General features: G+C 35.7%; 4 protein-coding genes across 6 annotated transcripts in view; 2 read left to right on the forward strand and 2 right to left on the reverse strand.

Annotated features, from left to right (window-relative positions):
• LOC111337466 (uncharacterized) overlaps positions 1-391 on the reverse strand; it is a 10,307-nt gene extending 9,916 nt beyond the window's left edge. The window contains exon 1 of the mRNA XM_088732733.1: positions 170-391. The gene's annotated coding sequence lies outside the window, so the exon portion shown is untranslated. The remainder of the gene's footprint in view (positions 1-169) is intronic.
• Positions 392-2,751: 2,360 nt separating this feature from the next.
• LOC111336435 (uncharacterized) lies at positions 2,752-3,866 on the forward strand. The gene is made up of 2 exons (XM_088732735.1): positions 2,752-3,109; positions 3,651-3,866. Exons 1-2 carry the CDS (start codon positions 2,853-2,855, stop codon positions 3,730-3,732), a joined length of 339 nt encoding a protein of 112 aa, XP_088588861.1. The 5' UTR covers positions 2,752-2,852; the 3' UTR covers positions 3,733-3,866.
• LOC111337442 (uncharacterized) lies at positions 3,771-13,738 on the reverse strand. Of its 3 annotated transcripts, none has more exons than XR_015991557.1 (8): positions 13,585-13,738; positions 12,882-13,365; positions 12,341-12,471; positions 12,045-12,251; positions 11,559-11,738; positions 11,265-11,290; positions 5,001-5,051; positions 3,771-4,083 (listed from the first exon to the last, which is right to left on the reverse strand). XR_015991557.1 is itself a non-coding variant. In XM_022943732.2 (6 exons), exons 1-6 carry the CDS (start codon positions 13,612-13,614, stop codon positions 11,267-11,269), a joined length of 1,056 nt encoding a protein of 351 aa, XP_022799467.2. In that variant the 5' UTR covers positions 13,615-13,738; the 3' UTR covers positions 8,282-11,266. The 3 variants fall into 3 exon arrangements, 1 of the variants encoding a protein (XP_022799467.2); XR_015991556.1 differs by having other exon boundaries at positions 4,997-5,051; XM_022943732.2 differs by lacking the exons at positions 3,771-4,083; positions 5,001-5,051 and having other exon boundaries at positions 8,282-11,290.
• On the forward strand, positions 4,535-7,654 carry LOC148724019 (uncharacterized; the record flags this gene model as incomplete). The annotated part of the gene is made up of 3 exons (XM_088734526.1): positions 4,535-4,636; positions 5,227-5,287; positions 5,792-7,654. Coding segments are annotated over 3 exons (480 nt in total), but the record flags the coding sequence as incomplete, so codon positions are not given.
• Positions 13,739-13,767: the final 29 nt, after the last annotated feature.

Below are 13,767 nucleotides of genomic sequence, written 5' to 3' on the forward strand. Positions count from 1 at the left end.
TATAGTGGTTGGTTAGAAACGTGTGTGTGCTAGCCAGTTTAAAAATCATCCACTTTCCTTGATTGTTTTGTGTTTTTTTTTTTTGGCAAGAAAGTTTAGTAAGTGTGCGTCCACTCTATTCGAGGTTTTCATATGGTATTTATTATATTTTTGCAACGAAAAAACTCACCTTCAAAAACTCGGGTAGCCCATTTGGAGGATTGATTGGTTTTCTTTGTTTCTGCTCCTACAATTATCTCGTCTAGTGCGGCACTTGACATGTTTTCAAATCTTTGCCTGTTTAAATTGCCGCCGCGCTCATTGTTTTCGTAATTAACTTTGTTGGAAACCTCACTTTCAGTTAAAGGGTAGGTCGCATTGTCATTGACAGTATCCTCTAAATTGATCGACGCTAATAGCTCGTTTTCTCTTTCGTCTTCTAGGTTGTAGAGGACTTCTGGGTCGAATAGAAACCTGAGGGAAAGATTCGGGATTTGGTCCGCCGTGTTACAAATTGGCAGATGGCGTGACAGCTTCATTTCCATGTTCTATACTCTGATAGAGCACGCCCTTTCAACCAATGACAGCACGCGTTATATCTGAACTATATTATAATAATCGGTAAAGGCGGCCGCTACAATACTAATTTATTTTGCAAACATAAAAATCTCACTTCTCTACAGGCAACTATTAATAATGAATTCTCTAATGTTAGTTCCTGGCTTTGTACAAATAAACTTTCTTTCAATATAGAAAAAACTAGTTTTGTAATTTTTCATCCTCCTGAAAGGAAACTAACATTCAACTTCAACTTAACTTTGAATGGGAAACACTTGCAACAGGATTCCTGTATTAAATACTTAGGAATTTTAATTGATACAAATTTATCCTGGAAACCTCAAATTACGTGTATTGTTAAGAAAATTAAAAGAAGTGTAGGGATCTTATCTAAGATTTGCCATTATGTTAATAATGATATTCTTACTAATCTCTACTCCTCTTTAATCCACCCATTTCTGATTTATGGTATATTTATCTGAGGTAATACACAAATAACTCAGGTACACTTCAGCCCTTATATATTTTACAGAAAAAAGCAGTGCGAATAATAACTTTTTCCTCATTAGATGAACATTCAACTCTACTGTTTAGATTGTTGGCAATTATGAAGCTCTCTGATCTTGTTACATTTCATATTGCACTTTTTATGCATAAATTTCATAACAAGTTATTACCTTCCTATTTTGATAGCTTCTTTAATTCAGTACTTAGCATCCATAACTACAATACACGAAGTGCAGCAAATCAATCTTATTACCTGCCTCGAGCTAGAACAAACTATGGAATTTTTAATATTTGCTTTCAAGGACCAAAGGTATGGAACTCTCTTAGGAAAGATATAAATCAGATACAATGAAATTTATGAAGTTCATATATTTTGAACTGCGGTATTAGATACATATGATGCACGATCCTTGCAGTAGATAGCGCTATTTAAGCAATGGCTATTGCTTAAATAGTGCTACCTACTGCGAGGATCGTGCATCATATGTATCTAATACCGCAGTTCAAAATATATAAACTTCATATATTTCATTGTATCTGATTTATCACTTTCATGGGTTTATTACGAATCAACTTAACGGCCTGCTCCCAGTTGGCTTGTTAGCTCAATCGGTATAGCGCTGCACTAGTATCGCAGAGGTCAGTGGTTTGAATCCCGTACAGGCCTGATTTTTTTCAGGTCTGATTTTCGCTATTGCTTAAATAGCGCTATCTACTGCGAGGATCGTGCATCATATGAAAGATATAAAGTCAACCCCTTTCAGTAAATTTCGGAAAAAAATTAAAAATGAATTACTGTCAGTGCCAATATTAATGTCACCCTGGTTTTTTGCTTTCCCCAGAGTAATCAGTTTCTTCCTAGCTATTCTTGTGAATTATTTGTTGCTCTATGCTTTTTTCTTTTATCATAATTGTTCAGGATTTCATTTCTTCTGTATACATATATATAATATTTTTTCCATGACTTGTAAATTTCGTTTATTCAGAATTATTTTTAGTTTAATTCTGTGTGTGTGTGCATGTGTGTGTGTGTCCCGACCCTCAGGCTAACATTGTAATTTATTCTATGTAATTTGACTTCCTAGCCTTGTGAACCTTCTAGTTATTTTAGGAAGCCAACACCCTCTTAGTTTTAATTTTTTATTTGATGTTTAATCTTTTCAAGAATAAAAGTGAATAAACTTGTTGTTATAAGCTAAATTTCCTAATTTAAGTGCTAAATGTAATGTCATCATAATCTATCTGTCATTAAATTTTCAGTGGGTGGTGTTATAAGTTGATTATTCAATCCTAAAGATATACAGTGAATTACGTTTCACTTTAGTGGACATCAAGTTAGTTCTGACTTGTTATAACATAACATCAGATTTATTATATGTAAAAATGTCCAATATATCTTATTAGTTAGATTAATTTAGCAAGATAGAAAAAGCTGTTTTACTGGTGAGTTATGCTAAAGGATTTTCTAACCATGTATGAGTAAAGTTATAAAATAATCCAATAAAACTTCTCCAGTTTATTGCAGCATCATATTTTAGAGCAGGGGAAGTGATGGGAGGGTGGATCAGGTCCCATATAATAGAGCATAATTGCTCACTTGGAAACATCTCACTTTTTTAAATTTTATTGTGAATTACAAATCTTTTCCTCAACAAGGAAGAAATTTATACTCTCTGAAGGACTCCATGAATTATTCCCCATAATTTTCCACCTCAATCTTAGAAACATCTGAAGTGAAGTACAAGTATTTTTGCCTCTTAAGACCACAAATCCTTGCAAGAAAACCCAATACTGGATTGAAAAGGAAGATGGCACAACAAAATGTATTGACTGTCAAACTTCCCCTCCTGGTCAAACTGCCTCACCAGAATGTGGGAATTCCAAACCATTACCATCTAATACACTGGGGCACTGTGTTTCATGCCAACTGGGAAAGTCGTTTTCCAATGAACATAGTACTTCTGTCTGCACTCCGTGTTCATATAGTGCGCCTAAGATCAGGTGGTGATAACTGCTCTCGTCAGGCAGACATAGAATGTGGAAAGAGATGTTACAGCAACGACAGGTAACTTCTTGTACATAAAGTGGCTAGGGGGAGGGGGGAGAGGGCCGTGGTTTGTTCCAGCTGTAAATTTGACTGGCTACAGAATGTTCTTTGTCTGGTTTTGATAGGTAGTCAGATTACCTGGTATTTGCCCTTTAATTGGTTTCAAATTGATAGTTTTAATGCCAGCAATAAATTGTAATTGTTTAGGGGTCAAATGTATCCTCAATCACAGTAGCAGTGAATTAACTCCAATGGCAATTTCTCTGGGTTCTCTGGTTTTGAATGCGGGCTTTTTTTTGCAAATACTAATATTTCAAATTCCAAGATGACTAAAGAATAGTGGAAAAGCTAGAAGCTAGTGGAATGTTCTTTGTTTAATTCATATTTATTTAGGAATCGATTTTAGTTTTTTTTATTGTTGACATGATTCAGCTGCAATGACACTGTCAAGCAAATGGCTTAAACCTTGTAAAAATGGAGGGGTCAACTTTACATTTACAATATCTGCCAGCCAAAAAAGATAAAGTTTTGTTCCTTAATTACTTTTCATCTTGAACAGGTATTATGATGCATCCATAGGACATTGCTTGAAATGTTCCATGTGTTGCAATGATGACCAAGATGTGGAGGAGGATGAATGAAAAGGAAAGTTGGGATCTCAATCAAGCATGATCTGCTCTTTCCATAGCAGCGTTAACAGATGCAATATTAAATCAACCCCAAAATTTGTACCTCAGTCTACCACTGAATCAAGTCAGAGTTTAGCTCCCACAACGTCTATATCAAGTCACACAGTCACAACTGGTGCCAATGCCAGTGGGGTTACAGATTAAAAAATATAACCCAGCTTAGGGTTCATGGCCAGTTTGCTTCCAAAAGCAGTGATCACGATGACTCATGTACATTAATTACAGTCACAGCTGTGGTACTGGTACTGGTTCTGTTGTTTGTGGTTGGAATGTGCCTGTTATGGTTTTGCAAGTCACGGCCACCTAAACATAGTTGTTTTAATCCAGGTAAATTTCAGTCAGGAAACTAATACATGTGGTGCACTGTCAGAGACCAAATGAATATAATGGAGGTTTAGGTATTATCTTTATATGTGAAATCAGATCTACTAAAATTGTCACAATTAACCTTTGTTGTGTTAAATTTCCCCTTTATACTATCATTACTTTCACAAAGGTTAAGTCTTGCCTGTGCAAGCTGCATTCACTAATAGACATGATATTATACTCAGGAGTTTTTGAATGAGGTTAATGACGATTAATCTGTTGCTATACTTCAAATATATATTTTATCCTTGGTTCAAATGTTATTTTCCTTTGTTTCAAACTCGACCATTATCATACATTAACATGACCGAGAACAAAGTAAAATAAAATTTGAACTAAGTATAAAATTGAACTACAACATATACATGTATGGTGATGGCAGTCTTAACAATTTTCACAAACACATGGGGGAACATACAAGAAGAGAAGAACTGAGGTTCATTACAATTCTGGATCAGTGCAAGTTGAATTGTCCAAACCACCTTTAGAGGTACTAAATGAATAAAGTAGCGAGATAGGCTATAATTAGGAGAACATGGAATTTTTAAATTGTTTTAAATATCGATCTCCTCCACTTGTACATTGAAAAAAAAAAGGGAAATCTCTCCCATTTGAAGCTGAAATGTTCAGGGGTTACCCTATATTTTGTAAAAGAGATGTGGCACTATATGTCCATTATTATCAATGATCATTATGCAAGTCTGGCAAACAGTAGGGAATTAGTTATCAAAGAGACACAAGTGAATTGCATCCATCCTATTCATGCAGGCGTAATGTTGCAATATTGAAGGAAAAACTAAATGGTCTAGAATTAAAAAGGAGCAAAAGAAATTGTAAAATGAGATCTGACCTACTCATCAACTTTGTTTCCAAATTCCACTTCTTTCCTTGTGAAGTCTGGATGTCTGTAAATATCAAGGGTTGCATGGAAATATTTTTGCCTCAAAACTATTAATTTTAGGTAACTCATCTGCAAGGGGTATATTTGCAGTCATGCATGCACTGTGATAGCTCCTACAACATTCATTTACAGGTGAGCTAATTGCAATGTACAAGACTAAGTTTTGGTTTCCTTTCTAGAGTGATGGAAAGGCCTGTACAAGCTCGTGCCAAAATGCAGACAAGCTGGTAATTAAGTCAGGTAATTATTATGTTTGGAATTCCTAAGGTGGACCTGAATCCTTCTCTGTGGATGGTTGAATTTCTAAGACTACATGTCATGTATTATCATGGGAGAATTGCATATTTAATTTATATATCTGCAGAAATTCAGGGCTGAGAGAATGAAGGCCTTGCATGTCAACTCAATCCAATTTGAATGGCTCAAGTTTGAGCTCTTACTGATGTTAAAACCTATAGTAAAATAACATGAATTGCTGTGGCAGCTAGTAATTTAAATTTCAGAGTTATACTTGCAAAGTTCATTTGTCGTCTAAGCCCTTAGTTGTAAAAAACGTGAACTGAATCTCATTTATTCAGGAAATAGTATTTTGAGTAAAGGTACAGTACGGTAGAGAGGTATAATGGATGAAACGAGCATATTAAAAGTATTTAGTCAGCTAGTACGTTACAGAACTTTTGAGCCAATATGTTCCATGCATATGTATTCCTCAACGTACATGGTTCTGATTCATCTTTGTTTCAGATTCCAAGCCTCTAAGAGACTTATTAAACTCCAGTGAACAGGAAGAAATCTGCGAACTTTTAGACGCACCCGTTTGTGGAAAACTTCCCTATGAGGCAATTGCTCGTTGGTATGGTGCCAGCCACACCAGAATAAAAGCGAGGTTTCAGGAGGGAAAATCAGAAGCAGTAATTGAATGGTTGGTGGCTGAAAAGCCAGAACTGACGGTTGGGGAGTTTTCTACTGTGGTGAAGGAAAAAGCAAGGAGAACTGATGCTGCTGATAAGTTAAAAGCATTTGATGCAAAGGCCACCAAAGAATCAATTGACGCGGCGTGAAATGTATATTTAGTTGCTATTTGATATATCATAACTGAATATTTCACAGTAAAATTTCTTGGAGTTTTATTGGGATTAAGTCGAAAATGTCCGCGTGACGGTGTAGTGATTGTACAAACATGCATCACAGAGGTGCATGTTCGCTGATAATGTGAGGGTGCTGTGTCTATTCCTTTAAGAACCTTTATGGATGCGCCCACTTACCTAACTGACCTGTTTAGCAGCACATAGTTTGCTTCCTTTTTGTAGGCTAAATCTCAGCTTGGCTTTGCGCTCAGCTGAGATTTGATCACTGTTACTTAACGTTGTTCATATGGGAAATTTCGTTGTCACTACTGTTGTAACGTGACGTGATTGTTCTAAGTTTCATCTCATTACCAGGGGTTTAGTTGTTTATGAGGTAATTTTCGTGTAGCAATTATCGTACATAGCTAAGAATGAACGTTTCCAACTGGTGACAGGGATGAAACTATTTGTACAAGGGTGAAACAGCTATCTATGTACAGTGAAGTGATTTTTGAAAGTTTTATTTTCTGATCTTAAAAAGACGTTTTTTGTTTTATTCTTTTATCCTAAAGAATTGATATTTTAAAGTTTTATTTCATGATATTAACAAGAAAATTCTTTTTGTAAGTTGTATTTTTATACTAAAAATATGATTTGATAAATTTATGTTTTGTACTCAGAATGATACTTTAGTCGTATTTTGAAAATTAAGCAACATTTGCAGTCACTGACCTGTTAAAGAGTGTATCTGTTATGCAGGCTTTAAGTATATCTGTCCATGTTTACAATGTTTATGTTGTCAAATATACAAAATCTGCCCTATCCTATGGATGGTGTCTATAGAATGGAACATCACCCCATTTGTTCTTTTCTATCCAACTTTCAAATGGACTCTGTAAGGGTTTTGTAAGTTCTCCAAAAAAGAATGAAGAAACCTGGCAGCCACATTATTTTAATTGAGAAGTTTTAAATTTAAATTTACCATACACAAAATTTTGTATAAGGTGAAGAACACCAAGTATTTTTGGTATTGTTTTAGAATGCTTAAATATGTCACTAGGTCACTATATATTCCAATTTTTGTCAAGTTTGCTATTTGTAAGATAATTTTAAAAGTAGCAGGTTTTCAATTAAACATTTTTAATTGTCTGACGTGAAATGAATTGAATGTTTGATACTCCTTCATCCATAAATTGTGTGTACTCATGCATTCATTAGATCATTAATAGCTGCCTGGCTCCGATAGCCCCTATGGTTATTCCAGGCAGCCAGTACTCTAACTTATACTTTTTAATATTTTTTTTGTTGTAACTTTTTCTGAGCAAGAGTGAGTACAAATAAAGGTGGTAATTATATATTAATAGCACGATTTTCATGCTGCTTAAATGTGCTACCTGTAGAAATGAGTAGATGAAGACTAGTACCAGTTTCTTTCTTTTCATCATGATCACCGTCTGATGTCAGCTAACTTGGCACATCTGCCATAATTAACAATCAATGGTGTAGGAATCTTTAAATGTCAAATAAAATTCTCTTTTTTTGATGAATTCTTCTCTGCTTGCCTTTGTAATCAAAAGCACTGGGAACCTTTTAGATATTACACTGTTTCATTGCTTAGCTTATTTTGTCTACTTGTAATCTAAATAAAAAAGTCATCATCATCATCTTTGCCTCCATCATCACTTTTTCATCATTATTATTGAAGACAGAATAAATAGTCATTCCGTTAAGGCAACTGTGTGGCTTAATATTCTCTATGAGCAAAGAGCATGAAGGAGGCCATGTTGGTATGCCTCAGGTTGTGAGATAGGCGCACACATGTCAGCCCAGTGATATAGGCAAAAATGTAAGACTGCGTGCCCGCTGTGCAGCACCTTTCAAACTTCTGAATCATTGTGAACAAATTAATCGCGGAAGCTGCGTTAACGTGAAATTAATTGCCCCTTCTAAGACGATAAAGTCTCTTTACCTCGTACCTAAATTTGTTTTGATAGTCTTAGAATGATATCCTGTCTTTTGTAGGTCGAGAGTAGTTCCCAGCTAGAAGAGCACAAACAAACTAGCGTGTTTTGTTGAAGTTATCACTTTGCCATGTTGCTTGACCATAATCCTCCAATTTTCGGGAGGTACATGCAATTGTGCATCATAATAAATCACACATGACGTCCTCCCTTAAAAAAATTTTATTGCTGATAGGAAAGTGTAACACAGAGCTAAAAAAATTAAAACTAGCTGCCACCTTATTGACCGCTCCCAGCCAGCAGTATATACAGTGGTAGGAAGTGAATCAAATTTCATTATTTTGGACATTTTATGCAAGACATATAATCTTGATCTTTAATGCAAATACTCTGAAGATAAAAAAAAAATAACATTATGTATTAACTAATGGATATATAGTATTAGTAATTTCAGCCAAAGTTAGTTAATTGAGCACGCTGAAATACTCAATTTCTAGATCACCAGGTCCAAATTGAAGTTATTAAAGAAAAACTAAATTATTTTGCTTTTTATTGCCTATAGAGCTTAAAAATTTTCACGTAGCTAGCTTTTAAACTTAAGTTCATTTTTAACACTGAGCTGCCTATAGTCACAGTTGCCATACGTATATAGACATGTACATTAAAATTTGCTTACAAGCTGCTATCCAGTTATATAGATGTACTTATGAATTTGCTTACAAGTTGCAAATGACATTTTACCATTACTTGTTATTAACATTTCTGCTGCCAGGTTTGTCACCAATATCTATCAGTAAAATGTTTGTCAATAAAATGTTCAGTGTGAGGGTATTTTGCTATGATCATGATTGAAATGATAGATAACTTTTTATTAGCTTCGATTTATCTCAGCTATCAGCTTGTAACTTCGAAACAAAACTCAGCCTGACGCAATAAATACCCAGAGCCATTGCGACAAACAGTTACACATGAATAGCTTCTAATGGACAATATTACTAGGGGTTTGTTAACCTAGCTGCATAATGTAAGCCTGCGCCAGCACAGAGGGCAATTCTGCTATATACACTGTAGATTAGCAAATCAGACAAGTTACAAACTTGTCAAATATGCACCAGACTCTAAATGACTATTGAAATGGTTTTCTACCATTAGGCTTTAGTAGATTGATGTTTACATCTCCTGTCGTGATGCCAAACTAATGATACCAAGAAAGTGTTCTTGAGTGAAAATGCGTTTGTTTTGTTTGTTTTAATGTTATAGGACAAACAGGAAGAACTTGAGGTAAGGTGAAATCACACTACAGAGTCTATAGGGAAGATATTCAATGAAATATTATTTTAAAAAAGCTAGGTTCGGACCAAAAGGTGAAGCACATGTAGATTGAGGCCAGTTATTTGGAAACCTACCCTGATTCGACGCTAGACTCTAATGTAACCAAGGTGATCAGAACGTGCTGAGAACAGCACATTTACAGTTAATTGTTTTCTTGGTATCATTACTTTATCACCAAATTATAAGGTTATTTGTGTATCAGCTCATCAAAGCCTCAAGGGTTTAAACCATTCATAGTCATACAAGGCCCCTATTAAGAATTCCACAGCAATTCACTAATTCATTCACAATTAAGAACATTGAAACTAATATATTTACTAATCAAAAGTAGAGTATTGTGAATGACCTTTACCCAGAATGTTCACTGATAAACTTTCATCTGAGTTACATTAATTTTATGGTCAATAACTTGCGTTGAGAGGCTTAAAGTCTTATAAAGATTAAGTAGATATATTGTTTAAGATGTCTATTGCGTGGAAACATCTACAGTGGTGTGGAATTCTGAAGAAGGGAATTTTAACAAGTTATTTTGGCTTAATTTTTAATAATACGATTCTGCTTCTTAGCAACATTTGCTTACTTTTTTAGAGGACTACCAACAATAGACAGTATGGGACTGCATTGCGAAAATGGGTCACCTTGTACGACCCATAGGCGAGCAAAAGGGCAGACATTTCTCAGGGTATAATACTCAAAAAAGCCTGTTCTGCAAGAACTTGTCCTGGTTCAAGTTGGATGAGATGTCTATATGTGTATTAAAACTCTCCCTGGGTGGTTTTTTACTTCGTTGCATATATAGTTACCCTTGACATCTTTTTAATTTTCTTAAAAATTTACCAGCAACTTTTTATTGTCGTGGGTGAGGAGAAGAAATGCGAAAGTAAAGTGTATTTCTATCCTAATAACATAACACAAAGACCCAACCAAGACTTAACCCCACGGTTTATCGTAAGGAATTCTGTGTACAGCCAGGTCATGCTATCTTTAATCTACGGAATATGGTTGATAAAAGATCCATCTAGGTATGAAAACAGTTGGTGGAGGATGGGGTGGCCCCATGGTATGTGGGCTAAACCCTGGATTGGGAGGTAGTCACTTTCAAGTTCTGGTCAGGTCATTGTGTTCCTCTCCGCCCAGAAAAATAGATGACTATCACCGAGCTGTCAGAGAAACTAAGACGAAATGCTAGGGAAAGCCTGTAATGAACCAACATCCGCAGGAATAGAGAAGTTTCTAGTTTCTTCATGTCACAGGAAATGGGAATAGATACCATATCATTCAAGGGTCACTGGAATTGGTCTCAACAGCACCAGTTCTTAAAATCAAGTTCAAGGGCCAATTTAATGTACGATTTATGCTTTGATGGTGTATCTCTTATTTTGTGTTTTGTTTTTACAGCATAGCAAAGGGATTTATTGTGTGAAAAAAGTAGGGTGTTGAACCTTTGGGCAGAACATTCCCACTACCAGGATGCATATTTCCAATTATTGCTTTGCTTATGGACTCATGATTGGTAAACTTATTCTAAGCGACAACATGTTGAAAAGACTGAAGGTAAAAATTGGCACTGTAACACGTTATACTTTATACTTAATACCAAGAGTATCAAGAGTTACAATGCCAACTTCAACCAAAGTTTTAAATTCCATTCACCAGCCATAGGTTTACCTCGAAAACTAAAACTGAGGTTGGAAAAAAGAAGAGCCAAGAATGGAACCAAGTAAGGTTTGTATGAGGGTCTATGAGTTACTGACTGTAACTTCAATTTGCGCAGTAACTGATTGTTTAAATAGTCAAGTCATTAGAATAGTAATTAGTAGATACCATGAGTTTCATGAGAATTTTCACTATTGTCACCTCTAATCAGCTGCTGCTGTTAAATTCTGTTGAGTAAAATATTCAAAATTAAAGTAGACTCGTACTATAGAAATGTCCTCATTGAAACTATTTTTTACAGAAACTGTTACTCTTTATTGCATTGCAGATTGTTCATTAAGCAATTTATATTTTTAGGACCAAATGTTATAAAATTACTTAATGCCTCTCTTAGAAAAATGGATTCTCTAGAGCTTTTTTCGCTATCGTTTTGTTGTTATCGTAAGCTGTTCTTTAAAAAAATTTAGTGTTACTCTAAAGGAAAATGAGACTCACCCAAAAGGCGATGGAAAAGTACAGGCAGCACTGACTCTCTGCATCGATGGCTAAGGTGATTTTTCCTTGTTCTTGACAAGGGTCCTCGGAGTCACCAACATACTGGACTCGGAAGTGGGACTTGGCTCCTGGTGCTACTCGGTTGTTGCTTTCACATTTAATGTTGGCAACTCTAACAACCTAAAGTATCAGAAATTGATCAATTTGTAATCCTTGAAAAGCACAATTTAAAGAGAAGTCGAATCCCCTATTTGTTCGACAACAGTAGACTTATTGACAAGAAAGCGTAAAAAAAAAAAAAACGAAACAGTCAGAGTCTACTCTTAATTCTAAAGAAATAGAGGATGTCCAACAAGACCTGGACACCTATGTAAACTACATATTTGGATTAAAGGTTCCAAATTATAAAATTAAGAAACATTTCACTAACACTATCATCTGGTGTAAAGATTTTACTTTTTATATCTCAAATATACTTGTATTTACAAAGTCGCGGCCTCTTGCATCCACAGGAGTGACAAAGTTTTCTTGCTGTTGATCCTCAATTTGAAACGAAATTCTGATTTGCTCGCGAACAAATGCAGTGTGAAAATCTTGGCTTCTTCCATTGTTTACGCAAAATGATATTTGTCTTGTTGAGTAACCTTGCCTGGTTCCCTCATCTACGTAACTCTGACGAATTGTGTCATACACCTGTACGAAAAAAAATTGACCATGTAAAAAACTATTTAACTCTGTTTGAAAACTTGCAAATAATATTAAGAAATATATACTACACTCACCTGTCTCTCTTTCTCAGGAATCATATAAAGTATAAACAACTTCTCTTTCCTCTCTTGGTGGGTTCTTTCAAAAAGGAAGAGCACCACTGTTAATCCAGGCAACGGATACTGCACAGAATGGTGACACACATCTGCGACGAAGATGAAATGAAAATAAATGTGTTGATAACGTGGATACAAATTAGTCTAATTGTTACGCAGTTGATTCCGTAAAAAGTATCGATTAGATATACATATTGAAAGAGTTTCATGCAACTTAACTCATGTTTAACTTTACTTTTACGTCAACGTTGAAATGGAAGGTAAAGCAGATTTCAAGTTGGAGACTTCTTTGGATAGAGCAGAACTCGGTGACTTGTACATGTACAATTATATGGGCTTTGAAGGGGTTTTAATTTAATCCGGCTAATTTGACGAGTTAAATGCTGATGCATCGATCATACTTCTCAAAATTCACAAATCAAAATCCTAACTTACAAAAGAGCAGTAGAATTGACACACACCATCTCTGAACACAAGAGATCAAGGTTATCGAACTTACGTATTACAGGGATTTTCTCTAGCTGAGAGACAGAAGCCTGCACTGTCTTTAAAGATGCTGCTTGCGTTGAGGTGCCGCAGACCTCATCTTCTAGGGAAACGCTGGGAAGCGTGGGCAAATGGCCACTGTATGACTGAGGAAAAACGCTTAATAAGGTTTCTTCTGTTTGATTCGGATTTACGTGGGATCTGTTTAATTTTCCTTGCTGAGTGCGGTTCCTAGTTATTGCGTTACCACATAGCCCACAGACCACTACTTCAGGGGCTGCGTTGGGCTTTAACGTAGGTTGCCCTTCAAAATTACAGGAACACAATTCACTTTCTGTTCTTGATCGTTCCAAACGGTCATTCCTACGTGCTGTTTTGGCCAAGTTTTCTTCCAAGTCGGAGTCGCCGTCAGATTTACTCTGTGCATCATTCGCTATTCCAAGGAGATCTTCGTTGTTATCTTCGCTTTCCAAGGACTCATCTCTATTTCCGTCGTTCTACAGAATGAAATGAACATATATTGTTGTTGTAGTCTTGTCTTCGGTACAAAAATCTTCTATTTATATTCAAATCGAGAACGATCGAAAACGAAATTATATAAAGTGATTGATGAGATCAAGATAACTGTTTCGAAAGTGAAGCAGAGAAAAGCGGCTTAGATATATCGACAAATTGTAAGTGGAGGGCGAACATCGTCACCACTGCTTAGAACTTACCATGTCTTCGTTTTTATCTTCTGTTGACATTGCTTCTGTTTCTTCTAGGACCTCTATTCAATCTGGTGATCAAAAATCTAATGATCCCTCGGAAAACGAAAACTAAACTCTTTTCTGGTGACTTACTCCTCGTCCCTTTGATTGGTTGTCGTCTACCGGAGAGTCGGGGGAATCCCCTTGTTG

The sequence above is a fragment of the Stylophora pistillata genome, chromosome 9 (genome assembly GCF_964205215.1).
Source record: "Stylophora pistillata chromosome 9, jaStyPist1.2, whole genome shotgun sequence".
Lineage (NCBI taxonomy): Eukaryota > Metazoa > Cnidaria > Anthozoa > Scleractinia > Pocilloporidae > Stylophora > Stylophora pistillata.

Excerpts from the sequence above, each read along its gene's own strand:
- LOC111337442 (XM_022943732.2), bottom strand. The coding sequence starts at position 13,614 with ATGTCAACAGAAGATAAAAACGAAGACATG. Across the intron at positions 12,472-12,881 it reads AGAGAAAATCCCTGTAATAC|ATGTGTGTCACCATTCTGTG; the intron begins GTAAGTTCGATA and ends TCTTCGTCGCAG. Across the intron at positions 12,252-12,340 it reads TTCCTGAGAAAGAGAGACAG|GTGTATGACACAATTCGTCA; the intron begins GTGAGTGTAGTA and ends TTTTTCGTACAG.
- LOC111336435 (XM_088732735.1), top strand. The coding sequence starts at position 2,853 with ATGGCACAACAAAATGTATTGACTGTCAAACTTCCCCTCCTGGTCAAA. Across the intron at positions 3,110-3,650 it reads AGATGTTACAGCAACGACAG|GTATTATGATGCATCCATAG; the intron begins GTAACTTCTTGT and ends CATCTTGAACAG.